Source organism: Anser anser, assembly GCF_964211835.1.
Source record: "Anser anser genome assembly, chromosome: 7".
NCBI lineage: Eukaryota > Metazoa > Chordata > Aves > Anseriformes > Anatidae > Anser > Anser anser.
The window spans coordinates 21,117,050-21,135,794 of record NC_139727.1 but is presented as its reverse complement, the minus strand read 5'-3'; the positions used below and the strand labels follow the sequence as shown (position 1 = coordinate 21,135,794).

At 40.8% G+C, this 18,745-nt stretch overlaps 1 protein-coding gene across 4 annotated transcripts in view; it reads right to left on the bottom strand.

The window, feature by feature from the left end:
* GBF1 (golgi brefeldin A resistant guanine nucleotide exchange factor 1) overlaps nucleotides 1-18,745 on the bottom strand; it is a 102,510-nt gene that overhangs the window by 39,322 nt on the left and 44,443 nt on the right. For all 4 annotated transcript variants that reach the window (XM_083844965.1, XM_083844962.1, XM_083844963.1 and 1 more), the window contains exon 4: nucleotides 3,080-3,211. In XM_083844965.1, coding sequence (XP_083701091.1) covers nucleotides 3,080-3,211 — 132 coding nt within the window. The remainder of the gene's footprint in view (nucleotides 1-3,079; nucleotides 3,212-18,745) is intronic.

The window sequence follows — 18,745 nt, the reverse complement described above, 5'->3', positions numbered from 1 at the left end:
AGTTCAATTAAAAGCACAGATACTTCTACTTTGCAGAAACAAGATAGAGAAAAGCTCAACATGCTTCTTTGTTCCCTGGTGAAAAACAGTATGAAAAGATGTGTCAATGCCTGCTCAGAATCACTAATAAAAGATGTTTGTGTGAAGTAAAACACCAGTTCAAAAACTGCCACCTACAATACAAGGATCTGGAGACCCCATCTAGACTTACACATTTCATATGGGGTGTACTCCCACAACAAGCAAAACAAAAAGCAGAAAATCCAGGCTCTTAACCATGAGGGAATTCCAGCAGCCTGCTCAGTAAGACCTTTAATGCAACTAAAATAAATCACCAAGGAGACACAGAAGATAGAGGGGAGAACAAGCTTTAAACTCCCCACACAAGTCCTATTGCTGGAAGCTGAGCAACAGCTGCTCACTCACAGATACGTAGTTCTCAGGTATGCCAGGAAAAGTTAACTTTAGAAGTGGAGCCTGAAGCTGCTCTGGACACACTGTGATAACAACATGAGCACATACCTTTTCTGAGGAAAATAAAACAAATACAATTCAGAAATTCAGCCACTAGTCTTCCTATAGGTCAGGTTTGAGCTCATCAAAAAGGCTGCCAGCTAGCTGTAGAGAACTGCTGAGTAAGGAAATAACTAATCCGAGGGATAAAATCAATAGAGTTTAGTATTGTTGCAAAGTTTTCTTGTGCTTTAAAAGTTACTGTGCCATTTATTGAACATAATTCTTGAAACAGCAGAACTTATTTCAGACTAGAGGATAATCTCTTTAATTATAACTATTCCTATCAAAATACATGCATAGTGGATACAAAGTCATTTTGTCTAACTGAGCTGCTGATTGCACGCTATACCATCAGTGAACTGCTGCACCCAACAAATTCAGAACAGATCTTTGCACTTCAGACTACAAGGGATCCAAAGTCAAAAAAGAATAATTTTTAGTAGCCTTTTAAACTAGTTCTAAAATATACCCCGACAGCAACGCTGGTCTGAAAAGACAACAGATAACCATCTAGTGGCATATGACAGAATACGAACAGTGAAACAGCACAAGGATAGGAAAAGAAAGAAGCTTTAAACAAAATATAACCTATCAAAGGAGTTTGGCCTTTTCACTGGCCACTGGTTTTAGACCCTGTGGGTAGAGCAAAAGCCATCCGCTCACAAAACAGACACAGCTAATGATGCTCATGGAAAGTGTTCTGGTATCACCCATCAATTTATGCAGCATCAAAATGCGCCATAAATATCAGCCACATTGAATTTTCACTCATTGTGGTTTGCTCGAGTCGTTCCTTCCTTGTTCTGTACAGTTTGAAACAGGTTTGTATGTTAAGGACAACTTTAAGCTTTTCCTTTCTTTAGGCAAACAAACTTCGACTACCTTTAGTCTTGTATTACAAAGAGAAACACAAGACCAAAAAGCTTTAATTTAACAACACCACCCTAGCCAGATGTTCAGTCAGCAACCACTAATCCCAGCTTCGCCGCTATCTGGAGCAGCACAAAGGACAAGGCCGCTGTGAATGTCACCTCCAGCAGGGACTGAGCTCTCCTCCTCTACAGGCTCAGCTCGACAACAAAAGCCAGGTAGAGGGGCTTTTCTGCTGTGTACTACAGACACACTCGCGCACAGCTACAGGGTGGCATCCTTGCTGGAGCGACCTAACAAACGTTCTAAATAACAAGTACCTAAAGAAAGGCTACGAATTTTTAATCATTTTCTTGTTTCTGCCTCAGATCAAGTATTTGTAGCCAGTTGCCCATGCAGACATTTGCCTCAACACGTGGTATCAGTCTGATGGTCTGGGTGGGATCAGAACACAAAAGCACAGGAGAACCCATCTCCCATTCCACTTTGAAACTAACATACTTGCGTTGTTGCCTAGTCCTTCAGAGGGACATTTCACAGGCTTATTTATTAAGATTCCTTTATTGTCCTATCAAGTGATATTAATATCTCATCATTTTAGTTATTTCTTGCCACTTAATTATACCCAATACTCCCCACTGATGTTTTGATGCCATTATATATATATAATAAATTCCTCTTTCTTTCTCTAACTTAACTCACGCTTACTCCAGAGGACAAAATCTTTAAAAGAGCAGAGAAAAAAAATAAAATCAAGTGTTCTTTTAGTATAATGGAGGAAAAGAACTAGGAAAACTGGACTTTGGAGGTGAGGGGACAGTGATAAAAGAGGTTCCTCTAAATGAGACTACGCATCAACAAATACCGAAGATTATAAATTCTGTAATTCATACAGGTATGATCAGAAAGTATTAACAGAATTTACAGAGAAAACTCAAGCAGCAGTAGTAGCAGGATGACACACTAAAGGCAGACAGAAAGCAAGCTAATGAATTACTATGAGCCAGCTGAGCCACAGCAACTGACCACACGCACATTATTAGCCTTTTACAAACATCAAGGAAGATCCATATATTTCAAAGTCCATTGAAATATCAAGCAACTATTTTACCTCACATCAGGATGAAGAGCATGCCTAAGAAAACTAGAAGGATTCAACTAATGCAATTAAGTCTGGCTGAGGGCAAGGGCAAAACTGTTTCACGGCAATTCTGGCAAGTTAGGACTACAGGACCCTGTCCAGTGTGTGCCAGAACTGGGTAAAAAACATCCTCACTCTAGAACAGAAATGTTAGTCCACAAAACTAAACTACTGTATTTACGTATATTAGAACACTATAATCCCTACTGGTGTTTTCCCTTCCCTGAACCTTTTACTCAGATTATATTGAAAAGTCTGAACTGCATTTGGTGAATACCAAAGTTCATCAGTGGGCCATAAGCACACACAGCAGTCTGGGCAAACCAGAAGCTGTGGCTCCATTTCCAGCCATTATTACTTGAGTGCCATGAAAGACCAGCAGGAATAATGCTGAGAAACTGCAGATGCCTATTTCCTCAGCATTAATGATAATTTTCCTCTTTCTCCAATCTCCTCATTAAGACTGCAAACATGTCTCCTGGCCAAAGACATGTTGCAAGGAGATGTATTTGGCTGGCATTTTGGTAAATCCCAGGAAGACATGTTACATACCTATTAGTGCATATGAGAGGAACTTATTCACAGAGGTGAGGGCCAATCCAGTTATGGGGCCTGTAGTGTCTTCAGAACGGATTACTTCCAGGAAAGGTCGAAGAAAGACATTGGGTTCTATTTCAGATAGCTCTGTTAAAAAAAAAGAAAAAAAGACAGACATGAAGTTAGACTTAATTCATTAGGTTTAATTTTGCTTTATTTTTAAGAATCTACAGCAAAATTAATCTATTAATTAATTAATCTAGGAAATTATTAATTAATCTAGGAAAGAAGCCTGCAAAAGCTTCGTTTCAGAGGACTGGTAGGAAGGTCAGGGTTGCTTTTACATATATACATATATACTTACATTACATTTATATATATAGGAATGTGTATATATTTTTAAAAGCAATGGTTTGTAGGGCTTGCTATTTCTTATGCAAATATAATCATCTTCAAAACAGCCTTCTGGAGACTTACAGAACAAATCCTATTGTAAGAATACTAAATATGACAGACCCAGCACTACCTAAATTCATGCTTTAGTTAATTAGCAGATATGGCTGCATTTTCCTAGTATCTCTAGAATTGTGATCACATGAAGTATGAAAAATCTGCCCCACCTTCTGCCTTTTTTTTAAACATCCTACTACACATATAGCCCCATAATAATCACATGCAAAATGTATGATGTTAGATGGATCTCTCGCAGCAATTTGCCTGAATACAAATCGAATTTCTGTAACACTACATGTTTTCTTGCAAAAGACAAAAAAAAAAAGATGAAACAAACTTGAAAACAATTCTAATCTTGTTCTCAGAACAGCTATATAAGCCTCTGAACCAAAGAAGAAAGAAGGGCACTCTTTCTACTTGCTGCTTTGGACAGCAAGTATCCTCTCTAAAGCTGCAATAGAAAAGCTGATGCACTGAGCTGTTGAGCTGGGGAAACAACAACCAACGAGCTTCCTAAGCTTTTTAAGATGATCAACAGAAACTTCAAGAATGAAAAAGAAATACAGAAAGGATTGCTCAGAACTAGGCAAAGTGGAAAAAACAATAACAACAACAACACAAGGGATCTAGACAGGAGGAGTCTTGAGGATTTAGGAGAAAAAGCAGTAAGCAGGAGATGAAGTCAGCCACAATACGGCCAGTACAGAGGCAAATAAGTGTGTTAGAAGTAACCTGGGCAATCCTGAGAAAAGAAATTCTGCAATACAGGTCTCTTTAAGTAGAAACAGTTGGCTCAACTTGCTGAAACCTACATTTTATTCCTAATCAAAGTTAACAAGTCTAACGGCTAATAGTGTCACAGGAACGCTGGCATTTACATTCCTGATGACACAATATTTCACTTAGCTGTCATATGAGCTTCTTTGGCATAGGGGAGAAAAAGCCTGCGATTCCTGGATCCTGAAATAAGCTACTGGTTTTGTACCTGCCAACACAATTATTTTACTTAAAAAGTAAGATAAAAATAAAATAATATAAAACCTCCTATACTAAGACAAGTGAAATTCCAAGTAAAGCAGAAAGCAAACAAAGCATCTTAACATATACTTGTGAAAAACCATTGTGAGATGACATGACATTGTCAGGCAGCAAAAGAGGAAGAATAATAGGTTTTGGTTGCTTTTTGTTTGTTTGTTTTACATTAAGACCATGGGGAACAGTATCCAACTGCAATAGTTTTGTGGTTAACTAAAGAAAAACTGTAAGTGAAAAAAGGAACCTTGGGAATCATTCTGCAGCCTCAGCTACCTTCCAACTACCAGTTCAAATCAGGCCAACACCATTAACTTGTGAGAGGTTAAAAGGAACGTGATGATTCAATCTTTTTGGCTTAAGAACAACTCCCCCAACTCGTCAGATAATATTCTGGTGTGGCATTACAATTGTGTCACCTCTCAATAGCTCATGGAAATGCAGAGGATCATAAGACATGCTTTCATCAATGTTTATTTAAGTGTGCTTTATAGAGCACTTGTCTGTGGTTACAAGCATCTGGACAACATTAAATATAATAAGACTACTAGGGATCAACACTCAAGCTCATCTTCCCCAAAGCTGATCCTTTCCATTGAACAGTCACCACCTAATCAATCCATCACAATGCTGTCAATTCCTTCAGCCTCCTTCAACTCAAAGAGCCCCAGGATGGAAAGGCTGCACCTTGGCCAGTAAGAAAATGGAATTTCAGAGACACCTGGATTAACATTCCCAACTCCAGGTATTCCACGCAGAGCAAGCCAACAGAACTGAACCGTTTTCCCTTCACACCAGAAGATGATCATTCGGTTCCTGTTTCACTGACACTGTGGTAAGCAAAGAAAGCACAGCCACCACATCCTCAGGATCTAGGACTTGGAAGCTAACATTAAACCCCACCCAAGGAGATGAACAATAACCGTACGCATCCTGCCCATGAAGAGACCTTGCATGAGCCCCTGATGTTTCTTCCCCTAATCCACAAATGTCTTAACAGTACTTCTCTTAAGCTGTTAAGTGTAACACAAGTGCACCAAGGCAAAAGGGAAAGCACGCCAGGTAGCATTCTGAATGCACCACAGCTTGTCTCATGGCATTACGTATGCACATAGCTGCACAGGTGGAATGAGAGGAAGCAGCCAAATTTGCTACCAAAGGACGCACAGGATATCTTACTCTCCATTAATCCCATTTCTGGTCAATAAACAGACCTTAACTTCACAAGCTGGAGAGGATCGGTTGTTTTTTTCTTTTCAGTCCTACTGAAAACAAGGCAGACACAAAACTTCATGTAAACTGGCTGAAGATTCGATTCCCCTGCAATTTAACTGAACGTCCCCGCTCACATGAAGATCACAAAACGGCTTGCAATAATTAGGGTTTAACTTAGGCACATGCTGCTGATTACACAGCAGCTCTGGCCAGCTTCCCTGATATTCAGAGACGCCAGCTTTTATGGTAACACAGCATTTTACATTAAGCTCTCTGAAACTCATTGTGTATGCTGTAAAACTGTTTCAGACCGGTTAGTTGTTGCTGTGTCATCAAAAAAAAAAAAAACACTAAGGAAGAAGGGAATATTTTTAGTGCAAGATTTACCCACTGAACAACTACTTTCTGAGAGAGATCTAAATGTCAGTGAAATACCAACCACGCTGCTAAGTTTTTTCACGTCTGAGGATTACTCACTTGATTACTACAACGAGCCCTTCTTACCAGCATTTGCAGACATCTAGGACTTAAGGGGATCACGGGCTCTCCTTTCAAAAAGAGAACTCAACCTCAGGAGCAGTGCTTGCTTCAATAAGAGGACTGAAAAATCATGCTGTGGCTATTCTTGCTGTACGCTGTCTTTAAGCAGATTACTCTCACTGCCTAAAATACCAAATTCAGCATCTGAAAGTGGCAGTAAAGTTACTTGGTTTTAACCAAATAACCGAAAATTATTAAAAACCAAAGTTTTTAACCAAATAAAAATGTCGCAAACAAGTCAGTAAGCCAAAGAAGATCACTGAAAATCTCCCTGAAAGGCTTTTATAGCCTGATGCTGAACATGGCAGCATCCAGAACCAACCTGCCACCACCTTCAGGTCAATTACTGCAACTGCACGGGGTGCTCCTAGCTTTTCCTACTGGGGCTCAAGTTTAATCTGGAGCACAGAGCAGAAGGAATGAATAAGACTCTTTTCATAACACTTTGGTAACGTAGAACCATGTTCTTAAAAATAAATTGTTCTGCCCATAAGTTAAGACTTCATACAAGAGATACTTAAAGGCACCTAAAAACAATCTGTTAGGTTACATAAAGTCTGGATCTTTCTTGGCTACCTAACTGAAAGCAATGCCATGCTCTCCTGAAAGAATAATAAAAAAATGTAGAGAACCTCAGAAATGGCAGTAAAATCAATTACAATTTTAACAATTCCTTTCCCAAAGCAAAGCCGATATAAAGTAAATATTGAATGCTTGGAAGTGCATACTTGAAGCCTTGCAAAAGTTTTTCCAAAAAAGCAGCTCTGATTTTTCATTTCTTTGGATCTTGCTCTGCCAGATTCAGATTCAGGCATTACAAGTGAGGAAACCATAACCAGTGCGAAATTTGGGAACTGCTGCTGGAGCTGTTTCTTCCCAGCAAGAGACATTTCTCAGTATCTGAATTACAAGACGTGGGACGTTTCTCAGCTTAGGCTACTTGCAACTTGAAAATAAAACCTCTAAGCTTGATCTCAGCCTAAGATATTACAAGAGAAAAAAAGGAAAAAGGGTCCACAAGGAGATCAAAACTTCAGTAGGGATTCCTACATGCAGCCTTCCTTTAAAATCTATTCAATTTATGAAAAAATACATTAAAACAAGATCTAGTCTTACATGAAGAGCCTCAGCTGCGTTAGGGACTGGCAGGAAAGCCCTTCCCATTCTTTTCACCCATGATCCATGGGCCCCTTCAATTAAATTGAAGGGAAGCCAGAGACCAACAAGAAAAGTGCTCCCAAAAAAGTTCAGCTAGCCCAAAGCAGTACACGGAGATTGAAAAGTAGGGAAAGAATATCTTAAGTAGCAGAAAGCCAACTCCAGGGCTGGCGATTTTAATATGAGAACGGAATTCTGCTGAGACCACAGAGCTCTCCTTCACTCATCCTATGGATTATTTGCGCTTAGACACACATGTCTATAAAGATATTTAAACAACTAATTCATGTTTAAGCACCTAGCTCCCATTTCAGCAATCCCATCCAGCCGTTCTGGCACTTCAGCAAACAAGCGTTAGCAGACCCCTGGTGTCCCCTCTCTCCTGAAGTACAGGAGCAGGTCCCTCTCAGAAGCGGTTTCTTATTGTTAGCACACTGTTGGCACATTCCTGATGTAAAACGCTCACATAAGCTGCTTTCTCTGGCAGTTCAACTCTTCACTCCTGAATGACTCTTATCAGGATCGGCTATGCGTTCCGAATCAGAGTAAATGAACGAGAAAAAATTGTTTATGACAAGTTATTTCAACATCATTTGTCCCCAGGACAGGCAACTGCAACCCAAACCACATGACCTGGACTCCTCTTATGCAGCAGCTGTTGGCCTTTGACGCTCAGCCTTCAGAAAGGCTGTTTGAATTTTATCCCACGCACCCTCCAAAGCAGGCGAGCTCAGACAAGAATGATGCTTGAGTATGTGCTATTACCTTCCCTGCTTATGCACTGAATTGTACAAAAAACAGGCACTCTCTTCTTAAGATGAGAAAAAGACAAAAAAAACCACCATAACAAAGAAGTCCAGCTCTTTAGGACTCCTGCCTACGAGCTCTATAAATTATGCCACGGAAAACAGAGGCAGCAGCAAGCACTTCCTGGCTCACCATCAAAAACACTTCCTGCAAACATTGCCCTTCTGGTCTATGCAACACTACATGAGCCTTATTCTTGATTCACCCACAAGAAACACCAAACCTTTTTGCCTTTTCACCCAAAGATGAGAAATTCCTGCAGTCTCTAAGTTGGAGAGGGAAGTAAAGTTACAAGGAAAAAGGACAGAATTGGACTTGCCCTTTAAAACCATCTGAAAGCATTCAGCAGCCATACTTTTCAGATTAAAAAAAAAAAACATTTCCAAAGTCTGACTGCTGGAATAAGTAGCAGCTCATTCTCACTCAGATCCAAATGCAGGACCACATGGCAAGGACAATTAGTTAATTTAGAGATTAACAAATCTAGCAAACAGAACTATAGTAACTTTTCTCTCTCTAAAAATCTGCATTGCTTGAATTTGTTCCACACAGAATAAATGAGGCAGCAGCCCCAGAACGATATATGCATATTGGTTCTAGGTCCCTTGGCAAAACTACAATTTCATCAGCTCCACAGCTGATGAATGGAGGAGGCACACGTTTCACCACTCTGAAAACAAATTCTGCCCACTGACTGGTCACACATGCCATTCTGCACCTGCAATGAAAGACATGCCTGACTTCTACCAGCTAGGAAGTTTAGTCCAACATTTAACTCCAGTTACCCTTCATTAATTGGCAGATAGTTAGCACGTGTAAAAAAAGCTAAACTAGATGATCCACGTTAATTGGTGCCTGGACTTACGTTTCCCTCTTCATAGGCCTGGTATATAGTCAGGGTTTCAGTGGAAAGACACCTCTGTCCTGTCTTCCAACAAGGGCAGGGGGGCTGCTGTTGTTCTTTTGGTCTTTTTTTTCTTGCAAGGTCTAGACCAGCCATTGCAACACGGTGTGTAAATTAGGATGAAGCACTTCTCAGAATAATTTCTCATGTGAGAGAAGAATGGATCGCTACTTATACAATCTGACCTAGCAGCTAATATAATCATAGAAATATATAACCCCACTTTCTGAATATAACAATGACAATATCTACTTCACTCAATGCATCAGAAGGGGGTCATCAAAAAGACCAGACACCTGACATTTCCCACAGGTCCCCCCAAACCTCACTGTAACATCCCAGTCTAAGCCCTGAACACAGGAGATAACTGCATTCTACACCTGCCCAGGCTGACAGCTGAGGAGAAGCTGAGGGGCTGGGAGCTTACATCCCCATTTCCAGACCACATAAATACTAGTCTATTTTAAAAGACTGCGGGGATTGTCCACCGCAGCATACAAGCTCACCATGGAGATGTGTGGAAGCAAGCTTTGTGCATCTCTGGAATCAATTCTTCACCACAGTAAGCGCTACCAAAAATTGTATTTATGATAGACGTAAATATAGATCCAAAATTAAGGATATTCAAGCCAATGAAACAGTAGTGAGAATAAATTCCAGTCCTTTTCAGTGTGTCTGTAAAATACACTCTTCAAACCTAATTCTCTGTGAATTAAAATGGCCACTCGGGAGCCCAGGCCCACCATACCAAGAGGGAAACGGTGCCATTCACAGGCACACATGAATGCAAGACTAGGATTACAAATGCAGTTTGACAGGGGGAACCCAGAGCTGTCAAGTCTGTTCTGTTTGCCTAATTTCATTACAATGGCACAAATGCTTTCATTTGTCACACTCCAGCTTCATGTGTTTATCTCCCTTTCATTAAACATGACTTTAACAAATGATTGTTCCATAGTGCCAAGATCTCAAGAGCCCCTCAGAATTGAGATTTTATTTGGGGGAAGGATGACAGAATGCATACTGAGCATTTGGCAGTCTTGATATCCTCTGGTCAGGGTGGCATAAATTCAACTGAAATGTTGTCTCCTATAGGAATTATTTACATCTACCAGCAAAGCAGGAACCCTGACAGTCCCACCAGCGTTAGCCATTAGTTATCAGGGTTTTCATCCAATGCCACGCTTCAAATTCAGCTGTTCTGACTGCCCATTAAAAATCCCTGGACATTTTTTTTCATAAGCAGGTACTTGCTCTAGTATCCTCAGCCAAAATTACACTGAAAATTCCAGCTGTGTCTCTGCTGTTATTTCAAGTGCTTTTCACCCAGCCATTGTGTTCTACTCCAGAGGGAGATATGCTTCAGTGATATTACGAGAAGTAGAAGATGCTCACTTCATTCACAAGGAAAACAAATGCCATCAACAGGAAGCATCACAAAGCACAAGCTTTTGTGATTTCTATCCAGATAGACTTAAAGTACAGAAGAAAAAAAGATTCGGGATGAATTCTGAGCCCAACACAACTGTTCAGATTTCCTGAGTTTTTATCAGCAGTCATCAGATTGCTGAGCGCAGAAATTAAGTTGTTGGAGAAGAAGTTTATTTCAAAAGTTAAAGTTGGAAGAATTTGTTTAATTCTCATCTGATTTCCTACCACTGAAGAGAGCGCAGAGATTAGAATAATTGTACTTGACAAACTTTTTTCTGAGCTGTAGTTGACACATATTAGAGGCATGAACTGAGGGGTAATTTGGCGTAGTGAGGTTGAAGGTCACTGGGAGAAGGCCTTGCTATGAATCTTAGAATGCTTCCTCTCACTCTCTGACCTGAATACCTCTGGAAGAACAATGATTATTCTGATGAAAGCAAACAAATCAATTATACTGTACTATATAGTACAAGCCTATTGTTTCCATATTGGTCTTCCTAAGGGTGTTTAGAGCCCTCGTACCTTAGTGGGATTTCAATGCTCATCCACACTTGTTTTTCAGAAACTCTTCCTCCTACATCATGGCAGAAGATAAGTGCTAGAGCAACACCTGATTACATGAGCACATTCCAAAGAAAGATTAGACACATGGTTTGTAAAGCCACATATACAAATTCAGAAGTACTTAAACTTTGATCTCAGTTGCAGAGAGACTGATTGCTCTCTGGGAAAGGAGATGAGTGGACACAGCTGAGTTGACCCTCTGAAAGGTACACAGGAATACACCACAGGTATAAAGGAATACGCCATGACTTTTGTCTTTTTTTCAAAGACAGATGCAAGCTCTAAATTCATAGGGCCAATTGTAAAGGCATTTAATCCTACTCCAGAAAACTGAATGGCTCAATAGCTCTACAAAAACTGATTTGAGATCCTACAAGTTTCTGAAGGGTTTTCTCCCATAGGTGGAAGTTATTCAATACAAAGCCCTGAACAACTTCCAGAGAAGAAAAATCAACTTTCACATAAACCTCTAAGGAAAAAGTCCTTCAGTAAGCTAAATCTCAATTAATTTCACAGGTGGCTGGAAGTTTAACTTTTTCTTTTCTTTTTAAACAAAAGAAAACTCTCATAGCAATGGAATGAGAAGGCCAAGAAGCAACAAAACCAGTATTTTTTTAAAAGGACTTACACTCATTGCAGCAGTTTTCAGTGTAATATTTTTGGTAGAAGACAGTACTGCAGCATGAACAACTTGCCAGATCTCTTTGAAGGAACACCACGGTGCTTACAGCAGCTTTTGCGATCTGAAAAATATACTAATCCCTACACAAAGTTCCTCATTTCTTTTACTAGGCTCAGCATAGCTCTGGTTGCTGGTACACAGCAAAGCTCTTCAGCTGGTAACTGAAGGCAGTGTCAGTTGCATGCCAAGTTCTTCCCCTGAAGGAAAAGCTTCCCCTGTGGAAGAACAGCACCACAGCTGGAAATCACCAACACCTACACACTCTTCCAGCTTCACCTCTGGGTCTGTGCACTTTGGTGTCCTGGCAGCAGGTTTGAAGGGAAGCTATTTTTACAAGCAGATTACACTGCAGCTAAAAGGAACAAGACAATACAAGTGCGGATGCAAGAAAAGCATTCCTCCACAATTTGGTAGGATCAGCAAAGATGTAGAAAATCAGCACTGCCCACTTATTTATCATTCATTTAAATCGTTGCTGATACCTGGTGTCCTTCCACATCGCTAACATGGAAAGCAACCGTGTTTCTGGACTTGCACTTAGCTCAAATATTTTACAATGAAATACACCGTGAAATACCAAATTTAAGGTTTGTTTTCTTAAGACTCCACCACTGTTTATCTTTTTTTTTTTTTAAAGCATGAAAATAAGCAAACTGTTTTTCTATTGATAAATAGCAGTCAAGGATTCATAAAAGTTCACTGCACTGCATAAGATACACTGTCTTCCAGCATAGGAAACAACCATCTTTAGTACTGCTCTAGGATCAAAGTTACCGCACCTAGCCCACAGTAGCTTCCCAGCAGCTGCTTATGTAAATCCCAGACAAAGAACTTCCTACTCCTTCCGAAGAACAGTTAGTATTCAGCAGTAAGTACGCAGCTCCCATTACTGCACTGGGAGAAAAAGTACTGTTTTATAAACTGAACTTTAAAAAAATCTGTAATGAAACATCTGCATATCCTGACAAAGGTACATCAACAAAATGCAGGTGATCTTCACCTTTAATCTCTGTTTAGAATCGGCTCAAATTGCTTAAAAAGATTTCTTACAAAAAATCAACACACACATGACACAAACCAGTTCTCGTGATGAACCTGCACGGGCTCTGAGCTTCAGAACCCACGGGCAGTCCTCAAATGCAGAGACACTCGGCTAAATGAAATTACTAAATCAAACTAACCCAAAGCAAAAAGCAGTCATCCCATGACAAACTCATCTGCCCTTGACCAAACACTGATAGTTATTGATCTTGCTGCCATTGTGAATTAGGGCCAGGTTTCCCAAGGTTCCCTCCTAATACGAGACAGGCAGCACGGCCACTCTAACAAGGCCGACTAGGCTAAATGAAACCTACGGGGAATTGCATCGCACACAACCAAGTCCAGAGGATGGACTGATCCGTCCATCTTCCTGACAGCACAAGTTTGATGTGTGTCAAGTTTAAGCACTCTTTTTCCTCTCTAAAAGAAATTGGCACATGTCGAAGGAAGAGCAATTAGGTTGTGGCACTCTGCAGAACCCTGCTCAGGCGCTGTACTTGCTCCGCCATATTATTTTACACGTCTTGCACGGTACCAGGCCCAAACTAAGCAGGCAATTTAAAAGCCCAGGAGAAATTAAAACTTTCTTCCCTGGTATTTTAAAGCACAGTAATTCTCCACAGCCTTGTGTGTCTACCAAGCAATGAATAGCTTTCTCATTGCAAATTCACCCTGTTGTGCAAAGGAAAGCTTCACTATTTCTGGAAGGCTGGCAAAAAGAATTACAGTGTTATCATCAATTAGCTGTCTGGACGTTACCCTGTTCTGTTTACCTCTTTCTCGAGGGAAGCCAATGAGTGCCAAGGGGAAAAATTAAAAGGAAATCAAAGAACAAATCCCGAAAAAGCTAAGACATTTCTTGTGTTGCCAGAGAACCTAAAAAGGATCAGTGAGACAGACAACATCCAAAGGAGCGAAATGAAGAAAGGTCTGATGGCCCAAGAGGAAAGAGAATCTTTTAATAAGAAAAACCTCTCCAAGGTTTAGTACACCCTGCTGTTATGATTTACACAAATTCTTCTGTTTGACCTCAACCAATCTCAGAGTCATTGTGCTACAACCCAATATTGCCAGAAAGTAAAATTTACAAGTGCTAATGGTAAAACACAGTTGCCCAGAGCTCAAGTACCAATACCCTGAGTTACCACAGAAGCAAAATAGAAGCCTCAGGGGAGCAGGCTGCCAGACATCTTGGAAGTATTAGTTGCAATCCTACAGAGATAGAAAAGAGACACTATAGAACAGAAGCAAAAGGGAGAAAAAATGGGCTGGTGGCGGTCAATCCTGCTGTTGCCTTAAGACATCTTAACAATAAAAACATTAAGCAACTTTTTTATTGTTTTTTTCCTGCAGCAACGCTGAAGCAAGCAGTGAGGGTATGCACACAAAAGTAAAAATCTGTACTGCCACTACTGAAACAGCTCAATTCCTGTAACGATGAAAACAGGTGAGCATTACATCCTTGAGAATGGACTGCGGATAAATGAATTTATCCATATTGCTGAATGCTGGACTGATCTACTAATACAAGGTGCTGATGTACAAAACATGAGTGTCAAATCTTGGCCTTTTGCTTTTTTTATTTAGTTTTTGAAACTGAAGAGATCCATGAATACAATTCAGTAACAGTCACCACCAGCTAGGATGTATCTTAATTATAGACACAATCTGTCCCCAACCCCATCTAATAGGATTTTTCCCACATACTGTAATGAAGCATCAGAAGACAGCTGTAAAACAATTCAAAAAAAGTCTGCAAGGAACAAAAATGACCTCAAAACCTTTGTGAAGAAACGAAGGGATTCCACACATTCATAAAAGGTACGATGCCCTTGTTGCAGCTTGGACAGAGGAATACACAAGCAGTCACACTCTATACCAGCTGGAGCCTAAGCATTTTATTTTCCCTTACCTGAAGACAGTAACTTCGCCTGCATTAACAAAACATATTAATTGCTAGGGTCACCACACCATCCCAAAAGGCAAAGTTTCCTAACAGTAAGAGGTGGAAACGTATTTTTAGATTCCTATTCTGTCTGTTCCTCTAGACTCTGAGGATCTATATACTTTGTTGAACAGAAGCTATATGCCTTCAGCAGAAAAAAGGCACAGACAGTTCCAAATGTACCCCTTCCAAGCAGCAGGACTATGGTGTTTTTCAGGGTTCAGCCTGACCCAGCTCTTCTCCAGGCAAGAGATGATCTTTGTTGGTAAGGGCCACAACCGGTTTAACATTTTAACCTGTAAAGTTAAATACAGTTGATTTTGTTCTGCTATTACTGACGAAAGAACAAGCTTACCCAACATTTTGATGTGATTTCCACCAGGAGGCCTTACCAACACTAAAATCCTACTTAAGCTACTGTTTCAGAATGCACACGAATACGGGTAGCCTACGAATGCAACTATTTCCATGAGGCAACACCAGACTACTCTGAAACATCAGACTGAGTCAAAGTTCCCACTGCAACACCTTCGCCAACGATCAGTTGCAATCTAGGACAATTTTTTTCTGTTCGCATTCCCAGTTTAGCCTGAGAGTTTCTCAGGACAGAGAGCGTCCGTGCATATACTGACAACTCATTTCTCTCCTGGTAAAGTTCCAAACACCAAATAAAGACTCAGGTACATGGCCTGACATAAACAACCTCGTCATCCTGCTCCTTAGTGCAACAGCTTCTTTGTGGTATTAAGTTAACAGATAACAAATAACCAGTATACTGAGCAGCAGACTCCTTTAAGGAACTTGAGTAACTGTGGTATACAGGCCACTAGCTCTACCTTAGAAAGACAACACTGGTTCCCATCTCTACAAAATTGCCGAATAGATCTATTCCAGACTACTCCCAGTATTTCTGATATACTATATACCCATGACAGAAGAAAGCACTAGAGTGCCTCAGAAGCTCAGCTGAGTGATCCTGTCCTAACTTTCTAAAGACCGTCACTGACTGCATGTTGTCCAGCATGTGATCTAAAAATGATGGCACACCACAGAACTTTAATTCACACAGATAAATATGACTTTGGGCAAGCCACCTCCAGTTCACACACTTACATAGGTTTCTTCAATCCTTCTCTCCTCCCCTTTGGGCACAAAGCAGCCCAGCTCTCCAAGTGGAACACAGCACACACAGAACGGGTCAGCGGACACTACTCTGCTTTCACCTGCCACCCCTAGCGCTTCTGCTGCCATGACCTTCGGGACAGAGTCATTATACTTCAACAGCGTCTGTTCCCAAGAGCTGGTTAAAAGGCAGAGACAGAATAATTTCCTGTAGATTTTTAAGCCTAAACCTGATAGAATTTGCTCTGAAAGGACATAAGCACATATAGAAATAACCAGCATTAGATGGTAGCAAGGTTCTTGATCGCAGGTAGGTAAAGCAGTTCTGCTCTCAGACTCTGCTGCTCACCTCCTCTTCCCACCTTTGGGCAAGTCACTTCACCTCTGCTACAGTTCCTCATATGAAAGGGAAGATATGTGGAGTTCTCAAGTCCTCCCAGTCCTATCATCCCACTTTTCCCCCTCAAACCAAAAGTTAGCTATGACTCTTGGTGAAGGAAACTATTTTTCAAGTCCACATGTAGGTTAGGGAAATTCAGCAAGCACTGTATAACGCAAGTTGAAAATAACTTTTATGATTCATCACACAGAGAACCAGTAGCTCAGAGTTCAGTCTGTGAAGTACCAGGGAAATTAACAGGGACGTGCTGGTGTCGTGTCTAGAAACAACTTGGCATTATCTGGTCACTCACTTTTGGGGTGCCTATGTTAAGGAACTCTACTAAAAACCCCTAACTTTTACGGGAGGAAATGTAGATCCCTTTTTCAAAACCAGCAGTTAAACAGCTAGTCTTGTCAGAACGAAACCACTTGATACAGAGCAGTATCTTGTTCAGCTCTGAGGCCAGTGCTTAAAGCCAGAAAGTGACCCTAGGTACAGAAGGACTTCGAGGGCCCTTCCAAAAACTTGGGATGAAATCCCAAAGCTCTGGGAGAGCAAGGCGAGCACCTGTTTTCCTGAATGGTCAATTTTTTTATGCTGCATACTTTACACAGAAGCTGTATTATTCTGGAGAAGCTGCATTCCAGCCAAGAGTGCACAGTTAATGTTTTTTGCAGCCCCCAGCCTTCGGTGATGGATGACCATTTTATAATGAAATACTTTATGCTCAGTCAACTTACAAATAACGGATGTTTTATCACACTGAATTAAAAAGAATGTTTTTAACAACAACAACAGAAAGCATCAGACAAGAGGATCGGTGATGAGCAGAAGCAAAAGTTATTCCTGCTAAGGAAAAAAAAAATCCAAGTGATGTTTCACTTAACTCTTTCACTGCTCTCCAGCAGCACGTGGAAAAGATGCACGAGCCAGTATTTGCTCTGAAAACACCACCATGAGAGTCCTGGGCTAGACCACTGAGGCGTGCGTATATAAGGCTTCTACAAGAAGGGTTTGGTCTGTAATGTCTCACTTAGGTTTCCACAAAGGTACGGCTATTAACCATGCACTGTCTAAAGATAAACCTTTCAAAATCCTTTTCTCTCATGCCTTCTTACCAGCATTACCAAAATCATTCCTCAGACAACCCTTAATCAGCTATTAATCCTCCTAGCACTGCTCCCACCTGTCAACGGTGAGTGATAAGCCAGGGAAGTAAATGCCCTGCACTCAAAGACTACTGCAATTTCTACATTAACGTTGGCAAGCAAACCCCCAAATTCAACTGGTTACCTTGTTCAAGACTCAGTGCTTGGTATTACCCGACTGTTACTGCTGTTACATGCTGCAGGACAAGAAGCCCCATAGCTCACAGGAACACACTGGAATCAACACCAGCCTTTGAAAGCCCTGGCAAAAGCCCACCACAGCAGAAGTCCTCATGGTGCTTTTCTCAAAATTAGCATATGAAAAAGTTTCTAATCCAATCCAAACATGGCAGAATGCCTTTTCATTCTCATATTACCTTTTGCTTTTAGGAAAAGTCTCTCTTAATAACAACAAAGCAATGGAAAATACAGATAAGTCTGAGATGCAGGAGACACAAGCTGCAAAAAGGGAAATGCTAACTAGATATTATGAAAAACATTTTCTACAGAACTGTGGTCAAACACCTGAAGAGTTTGCCCAGAGAGATTGTGGGAGCTCCATCCCTAGAGATACTCAGAGTCCAGCTGGCTGTATCCCTGAAAACAATCTGACTTCTAGACTGGTCCTGCCCTCAACAGGGGTTTGGAGCCGATGACCTCCAGAGGTCTCCTCTTACTTGTATTATTCCAGTTCTGACTTGTGCTTACTCCAAAATAAACACAACAAAAAAGTTTTCTGATATTTTACACTACAACTGTAGCCATTCTAACATTCACCGAATGAAGAGGTTCCCTTCCCAGACCTCCTACTGGTCAGTATTGGCAATAAGGAAATCCAGAACAGGAGCTCATTCCAGAGCTATCCATAGAAAACATTCATGATTTTCTAACCCAGTCTTCTAAATAGAAGCTGCAGACTCAGGCTGGGACTGAACTGGAAAACAAACAAAACAAAACAAAAAACCCCACACAGTTTACCAAATGTGGGGGCTTCCAGAAAATGATCAGAAATGGATCACATCACTCCTCCCTTCTCTTAAAAATACATGGTGGTTGCTGCAAGTGTTAAGATCAAGCACAAAGCACCTTGGTCCACAGTCACAACTTCGGGTCTAGAAGATTTCCCCTCGACACACTGCAACCACTTCCAGCTCCACTAAGCTCAGGGTTAATTCAGGGAGCCTTTACACTCGTGTTTGAAGCACTGCAAATATTAATCAGCCCGTGATTTCAGTCACAAAACCCAGCTCTCCTCCC